Below are 15060 nucleotides of genomic sequence, written 5' to 3' on the forward strand. Positions count from 1 at the left end.
TGATGCATCATTTGTGTGATCACCATGCTCCCATGCAAAGATATGGGCATAATAATGAGAAGTATTGTAAATGTATAATTTTCATAATCGTACAAGACTAAACAAACTGTGATATCTGTGCATGTGTACAGTGCACCGACAAAGTTCTTTTACCATATTATAAGAAGTAACACTGTCTTCAAAATGAGGTATTACTTGGCACATTGATATGCTCCCTTGCAAAGTTATTTACCAAAATATGATGATAAAATCATAATTTCCATTACCTAAGTCTGAAACAAACTGTGACATATGCATATGAGTACAACGTACAGGCACCATTCTTTTACCATGTTAGAACTATCAATACTGTTTTCAAAATGAGGTCTTACTTAGCACATTCAGATGCTCCCTTGCAAAGTTATTTACCAAAATATGAAAACAAAATCTTAATGTTCATAACCTAAGTCCAAAACAAACTTTGATATCTGCACATGTCCAACATACAGACACAATTCTTTTACCATGTTGGAACCATCAATACTGTCTTCAAAATGAGGTATTACTTGACACATTCAGATGCTCCCTTGCAAAGTTATTTACCAGAATTTGAAATAAATCATAATTTCCATAACCTAAGTCTGAAACAAACTTTGATTTCTGCATTTGAGTACAACATGCAGGCACCATTATTTTACCATGTTAGAACTATCAATACTGTTTTCAAAATGAGGTATTACTTGGCACATTCAGATGCTCCCTTGCAAAGTTACTTACCAAAATATGGAAAAATAAAATCATAATTTCCACAACCTAAGTCCGAAACAAACTTTGATATCTGCACATGTGTACAACATACAGACACAATTCTTTTACCATGTTGGAACTATCAGTACTGTCTTCAAAATGAGGTATTACTTGGCACATTCAGATGCTCCCTAGCAAAGTTATTTACCAGAATATCAAAAAATCATAATTTCCATAACCTGAGTCCTAACAAAACTGATATATGTACATGTGTGCAGCATTCAGAACCAGTTGTTTTACCATGTAGAATACACGATTGTAAATGTACACATTCTTGGTGTAGCCAACATACTGCTGAATGGGTACATGTAAAGAGCAAAAGCAAGGTAAGGACCGCCACTCCACTAATGAACCCAGCACAGGCATGGGACGTCAGTGGCAGGCAAGGCCATCTCATTTGTCCGATAGCTGTGCTGGCTACCCACTCAGACAGCCGATAACACTGTAGTCTCATGACCTCCTTCAGTGTCGCAGTCTGCCTTACCTATGCCTTTTCTTTTTACATGTGTCCATTCAGCAGTGGACCTAAGGGATCAATTTCTGTATTAGTAATCCCTTTCTGTCATCTAGACTACACATGCCTGATAAAAGCAGACTAAAAAAAAGAAGTATTGCAGGATGCTCACTGACATATTAGATTGTATGTGGTAGCACTCTCCTGAAACAGTTGTTCTTTCTCAGCATCCTCACCGGTTCAGTTACAATAACTCACAAAGATATAAACCACATTACTAAAATGGCTACTTGCATCGGTATGTTACTCGTGAAAATACACATAAATGGAAGGAACGGAAATGTGCTTTCATCAATTGCTAATGTTTGTACATGCGCCAAACAAGAAATATCAGTGAAATAAAACAATTTAAATAGCAGAAGTTATGTACATACATATATATCCACACACACACAATACATATATATATATATATATATATATATATATATATATATATATATATATATATATGTGTGTGTGTGTGTGTGTGTGTATACAGGAATAAGAAAATCAGGGGTTTCAGAGGATAGGTAGTTGATGAAGACTGGGGGGGGGTGGCTTGCAATGACTCCAAGCAGAGGAAAAACACAATCTGGCTTGTGCATTCATCAAAGTGATAACAACTTCTACTTATGTGAGTAACAGTGACAGCTGCTGAGAGTTTTACCTAAAAAGTGATAGAGTCAGTACTATATTGTAACTGACTTACTGCTAACGTGATAATGACCTGCCTTTCATTGCTGCAAAGTTATGCATGCTCAGACACAGGTGATATTTGCTGCACATAACTTGTTGAATAGGCATTAATTATATTACCTTGTGCAGCTGTTATGTAACACAGACTCATTATCATCGGTATGGAGAAGACCTGAGTCTCAAACTGCACAAAACAGATCTGAAGACAACTAAAATCTACCAAAGCCAAATCTGAGATACATATATCCACAACCTGAAATGAACCCTAGGGCCTATACAAGCCTAGCCTTAACAATTCCCTGGATCTTATTGAGGACAAAGTAACTCTGCAGCAAACCAGGATCCCACCCTAAAGGAAGATATTCTATAATCAATTCCCACTGGGTTTATTCAGTACTACAGTTTGTACCTTTTTATTCAGCCAGTTCCATGCCTACCAGATAACAGTCTTCCTAACTAATATAACCAGCTTTATTTGCAGTACTGTGACAGTACAGTTAAAGGCTTTGCTAAAGGCTCAAGTACAAACCAACTCACTTCTAGCAAAAGCCAACTCATTCTAACCACACCACTGAAGGAAATAGCATGGTCTTTTCCACAACATAGAAGGCTATCATTTCCAGAAATCCACCAAGTACAATCCTGAAGTCAGATATCCAGATGTAATCAATTTCTTCCAATGGGTACACAATGTTCTACTCCACCCCTGATCTCACTTCTTCTACCAGGAGATTTCCACCTTTGTAGATTGTGCCTTGCTTCACTAAACAGCTGATCACAAAGGAATGACCAAAGGGTTCTAGCAGGCAGTTTCACTACCCAACCTAGAAGATGAAGTGCTTTTATACCCACTACTCAGCCTCCAAAGGCCAAGCAGGACATTCACTTCAGAAATTCTTTCCTGCACCATAACCTCTGGCTAATCACCTTTCAGTGACCTGCATAAGCAGTGCTGAGTAATTTTGGTTTCATTTCCTTGAACAGCTTTAGCAAATCACTGCATCACATAATTGTGCTATTCACCTGGAATCAGCATGTACAGCTTCCTTTTCCAGTGTCTGTGCGGCCCTCTGATATATAAAAGTCAAAACCAGGTCACCTTCCCTGTGTACACCTTCCGTCACCCAAAAGTACTTGCATTCACTTAAAAATGATTAACATATCCTAACATGTTAGTGTCTACTTAATAAGAAAAACTTAAAAAAAAATAAATAAAGGCAGCTAAAATTAGCTCCAAGACATGCACCATTGTCAGTTTTGGTAACATTGCTGCTACCCACTAGAAAAAAAAAGATACTAATCGAGTTGTTTTGTGGGGCTTACATTCCAATCTTAACTGAAAACACAGCAGTATGCAGTACAAGTCTACACCATTAGTAAAGACTGAGTAACATCTTGGTCAGCACAGAACAGGAAGACCACGCACAAGCTGCACACAAAGGTAAATGGACTGATGACCCTTAAGCTATACACACAAGGCAGGCATGTAAGCTCACCACATCTGGTACCTACAAACTAACAAGATTAGTTTTTTTCTACTGTTCATGCCATGAGAAAACTATGATCACCAAAATGGTATGTGCATATGATAAATAAATGTAACTTATAAAATAAAAAGAAGGCAGACATATAGGTACAGTGACACATAAGACAGACCAAATGGTGCCTTCAAACAGACCAAAAAGGACTATGTCCTTAGAGCCCAAGTCAGTGAGGCCATCACCTTTGAGAGCCCTTCAGAACAACCTTCTGACAGGTAAAAAATAATTCTCTAACACTACCCTAAGCTGTAAGACAAGTGCCTAATAATTTCAGAAATATTTTTGAAATTAGCACTTCAAAAGAAAACACTAAAACCTCCACTGCAACCTGCAGATGCAAACCTAGTTAGCTGCTCATAACATAACCTATTGTATTTTATTCTTAGATTTGTTCTTTTTGCTATTCTGCATAATAACCGAGAATGAGCAGATAAATTTTGCACAGTCTTTTACAGCTTGGCTTTAACTAGCTTCTAGGTTCAAAACATCCTCCTACACTATTTTGACATTATGGAAAGTATAAAATGACTATTCCATAAAAATATATATTTAAATTTCTGCTTTAATATTCTGTTTATAGTTACACATATCCTCTCATTTTAAGTCTCTTCTCACTGTATTTTATCAATTACCTTCTTTTAAATTTACACTTGCTCAGGTTGGGTTTGAATAGGCTCCTTGGAACCAGATCACCTATCAGGTTATCAAACAAAAACAAATAATCCAGTGGGAATGAAGCAGAAAGTCCAGCCAGCCAGCTGGCACTTGCGGCATAAGAAAATGGGTACAACTCAGGCAGTATTCACAGGAATAAACAAAACGAGAACACAGTTGGAAATCACCGGCACACCAGCATGGCTGCTACATCTGAGATATGTAACTACATCAACGTGTAGACTTTAAGCAGGTACAAGTCAGAGACAGACTGGCATAAAATAGAGACTAAATACAAGACATGTACAGCTAACAAAAGTAAATGCCTGGCACACAAATTAACCAATCTGTACAAGTACACAGCAGACAGGCAAAGCATATCCAGCCCATCTATGCAATAGAAATATGAAACACATCCATTTGGATCAATGTTATATCCCATTTAACAAATTTTAATAAGCAATAAGGAGAAAACACCAACAAAAAGCAAATGCCACTAGTATGACTGGTCAAACAAATTCAGACAGGCAGTAGACAAAACAGAAACAAACACATTGCTGTTAGTACAAACATGTATGGCAGAAGTCATAACCACAGATGGGCTTTCTTGAGTACATTCCTTATGAAAGTAATCGTTCGCAATCTGTAACACTTGCATTTGAAATACTACAGCAACAATGTTGCAATAACGTAACCTTATTGACGACGCAAACATACCTTTGTCAATATGAAACATACTAAGCTGAGAGACAAGTACAATTACATGAGAAATGATTGCTTTCAGTAACTCTTCTACAAGTGAGCAAAGGTTATGGCAACACTGGAATACGATTAAGTAACAAGCCACTATATCAGCTAAAGTCAATTAAACGGTACTAAGAAGGTGCCACACTATACAGACGGTCAAAAGCTGATTTTTCTAGTTCACGTTAGCTCACTTTACTCAAAGTGCCCATTTCCTCCCAGCTACCTCCTAGCCAGAACAAAAGGCGATAGGACTGACTGTGCCATCATGAGATCCAGTGTCACTCAAAAAAATAAACACACACACACACAGACAATCAAAAAAGTAGTTGTTCCTTCAATCAAAAAATAAAGTTATCTGTAAACTCATAACGGGCTCCTTCACAAGGAGTCTAAAGATATATTTACACTTCGCTAACAACAGCTGAGAGACAGAGCACACAGGCATCATGACAAATGTTCCCCAAGGTCCCTGCATGCGGAGCCCAGCGCTCAGTGACTTAATCTATTAGTACAGAGGAGCACACACATCCCTCTCCCTCCCCTTTTTACCATCATCTACGTTTGCAGCTAGTCAGCTCAAGCCAAACGCAAGCACTCGCATACTCCCCCCTCAAAGACAGAAAAAAGTTTGCCTTTTCTGCAGCATCTTTTGCACTTGGGGTTACCCAGTTCCAAAACCTACTTTCGGGCAGCATTTGCATTCCCAGGGCTGCGATGAACAGCCCACCCCACTATCTTTGCGTTCACCCCAGGAAATCAAGTATTTGCAAGTTCTTATTTCAATATTTAAGGAAGCTAACATAGATGGCCTCAAAATACATTTTTAACAAAAAGTAGTATGAAACTATGACGTTTGATATTATCTACAAGTTGCATTCCTCAGTAATCAAGGCAGGGCAAAAACATGACACAAATCAAGGACGTTCTGCAAAAAGAGTAACAGTTCATAGGAATGGCACTGCAGACAATCTCTGTGCAATTAATGCTCAGATAAAATAAAGGTATACTGAAGTTTATGTCTAAGTTTGAGGTAGGAGCAACATATGCTGCCTGCATATTTACGATGTCAGTGGCGAACTGGTGTGTGTTAAGCACACTTTACATCTGTTTGTGCAGTGTTTGTTCAGCCAGCTTTTGCCTTATCTATAAACAAAACCGCAGCAGGAACACTGAGTGCAGAAATATACAATTCTCAGAAACATGTACAGGGACTATGCATACATTACAGCACCAGACTAGACATGTAATCGGCTCATCTATCACAGAATTGAATTCCTCACTGACTTCTATATAGAAGACACAAATTAATTTTGTACTACACTACATTTCAAGACTATTGATGCTAAAGCCTCTGCATATCCATTTGTGAAATTTTTACCTGGGTTATCACGGGGAAGCTAAACCGGGAAGTCCTTGAGTGAAGCTACAGTGGGATACTCCTTGCAGCGCTGGCAATCCATGTAAACCATCCCCCAAAAATAGAGGGATCCACTAGCAGGTCAAATCTCCAAGTATTTGCAGAAAGGAAAGAAATACCTGTTGCTGGTCCCTCTATTTATTTGGGGAAAACAAAAGAAGTTAATGTTGGGGGTGGATGTGTGACGCAAGTGGTGGCTTGGATTGAAAGAATCTGATTGGATGCCACCACTTGCCGTTACAGAACTTTTAAACTGGATTTTCTAAAAGAAGTTTAATGTGAACTTAATGTTAAAACATGCTGAATTGTAACTATATAAAGTAATTTACACATTTAGTTACGATTTCAGTGCGTTTTACATTAAGGTCACCTACAAATCTGTAGTTCAGTTCCTCGCGCTTGTGGAAGGCACTCGGGGGTAACAGCTTCAAATTAGTATCGTGTCATGGCGCGCTCGGTGTTAAGCACAGAGGCGCCATGAGAAGGTACTCTGGGTTAATGAGTTAAGAGAGGCCCATATGTTGGTTTATGAGTTAACAAACAGATTAAAAAAAGACATCTAGCTCTTAAATGGAGATGGAAAAAAAAATCTTAAAAATGCAAACAATGCATTTTCAATATTATGCTTTATTGGCCTTCTTTATGCCTTTTTAGGGGATTTTAAGTTCTGTTTTGGTTCTTAGAACAAGTACTGTTTTTCATATACGTCATGTTAATCACGGTGGATATAATTGCTTTCTTCCATTGCTAGTGTTCTGAGCATTTGGCAAAGCTTTAATGAAATGTGTAAGTTGTGTACTGTACAAGATTACCAAGTAAAAACATTTTTTCTGTTCACATGATTCTCTTTGCATTTGTTTAGGTTGCTCACATGACAAAAAGTGAAATGCATTTGCACGATTCTGCATTCATTGGACCTGGGCTTCTGTTTCTCAATCAGTATTTTAATAGTTTTGTTGATGAATACATTGTTCTCTGGATTGCTTTGGTAAGTCTCCTGTTCCTGTCCCTTTGTTGCAGCTGCAAATGATGAAGCTAGCTCTGTTGATATTTTTTTTTTTCAGTTAAGGTGCTGTTTTTTAAACATGAGCTTTCAGGATTCATGTCTTGCGGAGATTTTGTCTAGCTGACCTTTGGAAATGCTGTAGATTGATTGTGTGAGAGGCATCTGACTAGCTTTCCAGCTCTTCAAACTTCACTTTGGAGGTATTATAGGTTCATAGGTAAGTACTTGGTTAACTGCCATTGAGGGCCATTTTAAGCCTAGTCAGTTTCCCTTTTTGTGCTGGAATTAACCTATCCCATTTGGTTAGAGATTGGCCTTACCCATTCATAGGTTCATAGGTTGATACTAGGCTGTCGGCCCTAGGGTCTATACAAGCCTAGCCATAGCAATTCCCTGACTATTCCTTCCCACAGTATTTACTTCCCTGGACCCCTGTCTAGCAGGGCAACTGACGTGATCCCCGGGGTGAATTTCCTATCTCCCATCCAATCGTCAAGGTTCCTTTTGAAGAGGGCCAAAGAGGCAGTCTGCTTGACATGTATGGACAGTCTTTTCCAGAGTCTGGGGAGTCTCTGGGTCAGGAACCTATCCACCCAGCATGTTTTGTTCATTGTGATTACAAGGTTTAGACCCCAGGAGTATGTGGCTTTGAGGGATTAGGATTTCTTTAAGTGTAGCATGTCCAGCAGCTCTGGGTTTGACATGGCCTTGTATGTTAAGCAGAGATCGCTTCTGAGTAGATGATATGCGACAGAGTATAGCTGGAGTATTTTTAGACAGCATAAGGCATCTGCTTTAGGCCTGCGATTCTTTTAGTGAAGTATTTCTGCGGCCTTTCCAGTTGTTGCAGATGTCTTGAGAGGTACTTAACAAACAGGGCATTGTATTCTAAAATGGGTCTAATGAGGGATGAGTACAGTGGGACAATGACCTCCTTTTTTCTGGATGTTACGTGTCTGGAGCTGGATTTGGAGTTGGTGTCACTTGTCTAGAGCTGGATTTGGAGTCTGAGTCCTTGGTCGATAATTATGTATTACCCCTAGTGAGAATAACTGGGATCATACCATAGGTAATGTGAGGGGACACATGAAAGGGCTAAAGCATTTAGAAGCTGATTTTGCCCATTGGTAGTACATTGGGCACTTATTCACATATTTGAAAATGCAGTAACCTTTGAGTTGCATTATTAAATAAGGAGTACATTGGGGCTTTACCTCTTTCCCATGCACCCAGTGTTTGCAGAGTTAATGAGTAAAGTCTTGCTTAGAAACTGTGTCTTCACTGAGAGTGGGATATGCTCACTAATTTTGCAATCAGTGGCATCAGCCTGTATGCTTATAACCATAGTAACATCTCAAGTATGTGTGATGTGTTTAACTTGGATGCCCAAATAAGCCTTTTTTTAATTCTGTTGTAATACACTTTGTGTCTCAAAAAGTCAGTTGATCAGTCTTGACTGGTTGAAGCCGAGATGTTCTTCATGTTTCACAGTTGCAGTCCTGACTATTGGGATTTCCTGCCCTGAAAGCTCTCGGTCAGCCTGACTACCAGAGAAAATTCTTTCCAGCTCCCAGGCTGGCGGATGCTCAGACCGGCATCAGTACGCTCACTTATAAAGGTAGCCAGCCTGCGTCAGAACACCAGTCTTTTCTTGCCACGGAAGACCTGAAGCAGCATTCAAGTGCATTAGTCGGTTCATACCAAAGAGAAGTGTCATTGGACAGATAAGTACCCCCTTGGGGAACTTTTCCTTTCCTTTCCTTGTTCATATCAGATAACGTCAATAATTGTCTCCATTGTGGTAAGCAGATCACACACAGAGACATTCACTCCCTTTGTGTCACTTGTCTAGGCCCTTATCACAACGTTGCTAAATGTCACTTTTGTGCTCATTTTAATACTAGAACTATGAGGCATAGGGCTGATTTTCTTGCAGAGTTTCTTAGCCAACAATCTGTTCAGCCATCATTTATGGTGTCTGTCTGTCATACCAAATTTGATCAGCCTAAGTGAAAAAAAAAGATGAGAAACAGAAGAAGCACAGACCTTTGGATGACAATCCATCTCCACCTGTCTCTCCTTCCAGACTTGTAATTCTTAACAAAGTGAGGCACCTATGCAGCCCCCTTTGCTTCCAGAACCAATGACTCAGGCCTCTGTCGAGACCCTTTTGGTATCTGACACACCATCTCTGACATCCACTTCCACACAAACCTTCGACAACTTCTTGTTGGTTGGGTCCAGGACCACTCAACAGGCCTTGGCGTCCGAAGAGCGTTCACTGCCCAGAGACTTGGCAATAAGGGCTTGGCCTACTACAGCTCTTGTGTATTTTCAGCATCCTCAAGAGACAGGCATGAAGGCACCAGAGACTCCTAGGCCTAAGACCTTAGCCACTACTAGGAAACCTTCGGTACCTAGGCCTGCAGTTAGGCCATCTGGCTCTGCACCACAGGGTTCTCAGAGGACCTTCTCAGACTGGCAGAATATCTTTCTCTTGTCCAGTCTAGACATACTGTTGCCACTTGTAAAAGGAAAAGGGGTGAAACTTATGAAATTTATCAGGATCCCCCCCCCCCAATGTCTGGGGAGGACTCTGACTTGGAAGGCGCTGGATCCGAAGAGGGCCCTTCATACCCTTCCTATGATGACTCTGACGAGATCCTTCCCCACCATAGGATTTCACCTTTGAGGAGACCCTCTATGCCATGAGACAGCATTTTCAATTGGAGGCTCAGGATTACCCACAGGCCAAGAAGAGGGTTAGGGAGTCCCTTGACTTACCAGAACATAAGCCTTTAGCTATCCCTCCAATTCTGGAAGTGGTGGATGATGTCTTGCAGGAATCTTCTCTTACGCCTGACTCTCTTCTCCCTGTCCCTCGAAAATCAGACAGGTTTTACCTTGTTCAAGAATCCCATAAATTTCTGTACAAGAACCCTTCTGCTGACACTGATGTGATCATGCCAGAACCTAAGGGAGCTACAGTCAGTTCTTCCAGAAATCCTCTTCCTTCAGATAAAGAGAGTGGGGCCCTTGACAGGTTCAGCAAGAAGGTCGGTACTTCTGCCTCACTCACTGTGAGTGCCCTCAGCTGCCAGTTTCATATGATCAGGTGCCAGCAGACTATCCTTGACTAACTTAAACAGAAGGTGTCTACCCTGGACGATAAAAACCTTTCCAAGGAATTGTCGGAACTCATGCTAGTGCTCAGGTAGCTTAGCATTCTGTACACTATAGATATGATGCCATGCAAGCATCTTGCAGAGCTGCCACTACTAGGTCAGTGATTAGAAGACATGCTTGGCTCTGAGAATAAGCCCTTTCTAACCATGTTAAATCTAATTTGTCAGATGCCCTCCTTGACAAGATTGTTCTTTTTGGCCCCAAAGCAGAAGAATTGCTGAAATAGATGGAGGACAAACCCAAGTCTATGCAAACAGTGAAAGGTTTCCTCCAGGTGCAGCCCCCCAGGTTCAGTAGAAATTTCCCTGCTAAACACTGGTTCTTTCCCTCCCTGCTTAGAAGTAGCCAGAGGAAACCACTAAGGAAAAGACCACATAGGTAGAGGCAGCTCCCCCAAAAATGCAGACAGTGGACCATGGAAACTTCAAGACGAGGGAGTTCTAGACCCCATGCCACTTCCAGAGACTCGCACTGACTCATCCACCCCACCTTTAACCCCCACCCCAAAGCTAGGAGGAACACTGTCTCTATTCTGTCATACCTAGACCCTAATTACCTCAGACAGGTGGGTTGTAGGCATTATTGCAAATAGCTACAAGCTCACTTTTAAAGAGCAATTAAGATCCTCAGGTTTTCCAGATGTCCCCCTAAATGAATGACAGGGGTCCTGGTTCAGATTCAAAATCTTTCTGTGCAAGGAGCAATAGAGCTAGTCCCCCCTCCTCAGCAGGGAATAGGATTCTAGTCAAGACTATTCTGGTCCGCAGGAAAGAAGGCGCTTGGCACACTATCCTGGACCTTCAAAACTCAACCAGTTTCTCTTGGTTCCCAAATTCAAAATGTTAACTCTTCAAAAGCTCCTTCCCATGCTGTCCCACAGGCCTTCATGCTTTTTCTAAACCTAAAGGATGCCTACCTTCACAGTCCTGTACAGGAAACCTACAGAAATTTCCTTCGCTTCAGGCCAGGATCCAGTAATTATCAATTTTCTGCTCTACCTTTTGGCTTATCTACTGTACCACGAGTGTTCACAAAGTGCTTGGCTCCAGTAGTAACTTTCTGCAGCACCAAGGGAATACAAATCTCTCCTTACCTGGACGACTGCCTTATACAGATCCTCAAAACTACTCCAGAATCTCAAATTCACTCAGAGCCTTCCATCTTCTCTGGGGTTTACATTGAACCCCCACAAGTATGTCACTTCACTAGCACAAAGGATTGTTTTCCTGTGGCTTTCCTGGACACCACTCTCTAGAGGGCTTTCCTTCCCCCAGAAAAAGTGTCCTTCCTGACAGATCACTTTCAAGGGATCCAAATGAAGGATCAGATTTCAGCAATGGAACTCTTAAGAGCCCTTGGGTACATGATTTCATGCATCCTCATGGTTCCCCTCGCCTGCATATGAGGACGCTGCAGTGATATCTTGGGAACATGTGGTGCCAGAACTCCCAACCACTAGAGACAGAAATAGCCCTCATCCCTTGCCTCAAACTGGAGTTTGCATGGTGGGCACATACTTGCGCCCTCAACCCAGGTCTTCATATTCTGTCTTCAGGGACAGACCCTTACAAGTGCCTCAGAGACGGCCTGGGGGGCTCACTTCCATAACTTACAAATCCAGGGGAAGTGGGAAATCAACTTCATAAACAGGCACAACAATTGGAAAGAACTCATGGCTGTAAAATAAGGCCTAATAACCTTCAAAGAAAAATGGACTCAAGGCTTCTTGCTCGTAAAGACAGACAACACCTCAGTAATGTAGTGCATCAGCAGACAGGGAGGAACGCATTCCTACCCCCTGTGCCATCCAGCAATGCAAGTCTGTGAAACAGCAGACACTCTAGGACTGCATCTCATGGCACAGTACCTACAAGGAGTTCAGAGTGTTCTAGCAGACTGCCTCAGCAGGAATGCTATGGACTGTCATGAGTGGCATTCGATCTCGGAGATTTTCCAGACCATAACCCAGTTCTGGTGGTCCCTCAAGTGGATCTCTTTGCATCCAAACAGAACATGCAATTGCAAAAATTCTGCACCAGGATTAGTCAAGAGATGGCCTGGAAAACGGATGCCTTCTCCTTCCCATGGACGCATCTATTAATTTATGCATTCCCCCCATACCCCTAATTCCTCGGGTCCTGCTCAAGATAAGGGAGGAAAACCCAAGAGCAATACTCATAGTCCCAGACTGGCCCAGATAGCATTGGTACCCTCTCCTCTTCCAGCTCTCCAGCCAGGCACAGTGGATTCTTCCTCAGAGAGTGAACCTCCTCCCTCAAAACAAAGGAAGGGTGGTTCATCCCAGCCTGTCAACCCTCAGCTTGGCAATATGGAGGATCCCACAATGGCCTACACAGACGCCACCTTAAGTAAACAGGTGCTAGACATCCTTAGGGAGTCCAGAAGATGTAGCACTAGGAAATCTTACAAAGCCATATGGAAAAGGTTTTCTGTTGGTGCAAAGACACCACTTAGAACCACAGTCAGTTCACATTTTCAATATCCTGAAGTACCTGACGTCACTGCTAAATCAGGGAGTTTCCTACTCTTCAATTAAAATCCATGCTTCTGCCAATTCTGCTTATGTGCCCTCACAAACTCCTATATTTTCCCATCCACTCTTACAGCAATTTCTCAGGGGGGGGTCATATATATTAGGCCTCCCAGAAGGAAGCCTCTGCCTCCATGGGACCTGAACTTTGTTTTAGAAAGGTTAACTTTACCTCCCCTTGAACCAGCAGTATCTGCTGACCTCAAGTTTCTGACTTGGAAAACAGCTATATTACTAGCTATCACCTCAGCTAGAAGAGTTTCTGAACTGCAGGTCCTCATGGCAGTTGAACCATTTCTTATTTTTCACAAGGATGAGGTTTCTCTTAGGACCAACCCCATCCTTCAGACCAACCCATCCTTCATGCCCAAGGTGATCTCTGACACTGCCCTGAATCAGGCCATCCATCTACCAACCTTCTTCCCCAACCCTCAAAATAATGGGGAGAGAATTCTACATTCCTTGGATGTTCACAGGCAGCTATGTTTTTACCTGGATAAGACAAAAGCTTTGAGAAAAACTAAGCAGCTTTTCATTCCTCTTTGCCACTGGTGCAGAAGGCAAACCAGCCTCCAAGCAAACTATTTCCAAATGGATCTCCCATTTTATCTCCTTTTGCTATAGCTTTCATGGCAAGGTACCTCCAGTTGGGATTTGATCTCAGTCCACCAGGGCTACTGCTACTTCTGCTGCCATCATCAAGGGGGTTACCGCCAAGTACATTTTAGAGGTAGACACCTGGTCCTCTGTGCATACCTTCACCAAACACTACCATTTAGCATCCTTCTCCAAATCTAGCGCAGGGTTTGCCACTGTTATCCTGCAGGGCATCTTGTCTTTGCCCTTGCATCCATCCACCCTCTTTTCTGCTTTGGGAATCTTCCTAATAGTCAGGACTGCAACAGTAAAACATAAAGAACATAGTACAGTTGTGCACACTTAACCATAAATGTAGATGTTTAAGTGTATTCCCTGTTGCAGTATTCTTTCCCACCACCTACCCCCTTAGCCTGTAAATAGGCTTATTCTGACTCTGCAGTACAGCCAAGGTACCCTTCCTTGGTCTGTCCTCTTCTGCCCAGGCTATCCTTTTGGATAGCTCCAGTCTTCTCAGGGCTCCTCTTATTTGGGTGCAGTAAAAGACTGTTGTTCTGATGTAGGCTGGCTACCTTTATACCTGAGTGTATTGACGTCGGTTTGAGCGTCCGCTAGCCTGGGAGCTGGAAAGAATTTTCTCTGGTAGTCAGGCCGACAGGGCTTTCAGAGCATGAAATCCCAATACTCAGGACTGCAACAGTGAATATACTTGCACATCTACATTTATGGTAAGTGTACACAACTGTACTTTTCTTTTATATCGCTTATATAGTGTATTTTACTATGTGGTGTAATACGTTGTAGATATATATATATATATATATATATATATATATATATATATATATATATATATATATATACAGGTTTAGTTATTTCTTCTCTTTGACAATGTGTTAAGATTTCACTGATAATCTTGCTGATGTTAGGTAGTGCTTTCATTTGGGCTTTGTTCCTTACCCTTCTGTTCAACGCTTGCTTACTCTTGGAGTCCTATTCCTGGTACTTTCCTGATCAGCTACTGCTGGAACACGGAATCCAAGGCCTCGGTAGAGCTCATGTTAGGTTTGCCAGTTTCTCAAATGTCCAGACAAGTGAGATTTTTACATCATACCGTCTACCAGTACAGTTTACTTTATTTCACTTTAGCACACAGTTAGTCTTACTATAGAACTGATTTTTCTATTTCATACTACATTGTTATTTTACATGTAGTTTCATTGTTTTCTGAATTAGAAAAAATGAAAACATACTGCTTCTTCTGAAGTTACAAAAATTGTAAGACATTACTTTTTTTCACTACAGATATGCTCAGATAGGGGCAGAAGCTGTACTGTGGAATGAGGTTGGAATAAGGGACAGGTGGTAAGCCTAGCCTGTGTG

General features: G+C 41.5%; 1 protein-coding gene across 1 annotated transcript in view; it reads left to right on the forward strand.

Annotated features, from left to right (window-relative positions):
- Window positions 1-15060, forward strand: part of CEPT1 (choline/ethanolamine phosphotransferase 1) — a 615941-nt gene that overhangs the window by 575390 nt on the left and 25491 nt on the right. The window contains exon 7 of the mRNA XM_044076652.1: window positions 7200-7325. Coding sequence (XP_043932587.1) covers window positions 7200-7325 — 126 coding nt within the window. The remainder of the gene's footprint in view (window positions 1-7199; window positions 7326-15060) is intronic.

The sequence above is a fragment of the Protopterus annectens genome, chromosome 7.part0 (assembly GCF_019279795.1).
Source record: "Protopterus annectens isolate FY-2018-M chromosome 7.part0, PAN1.0, whole genome shotgun sequence".
NCBI lineage: Eukaryota > Metazoa > Chordata > Ceratodontiformes > Protopteridae > Protopterus > Protopterus annectens.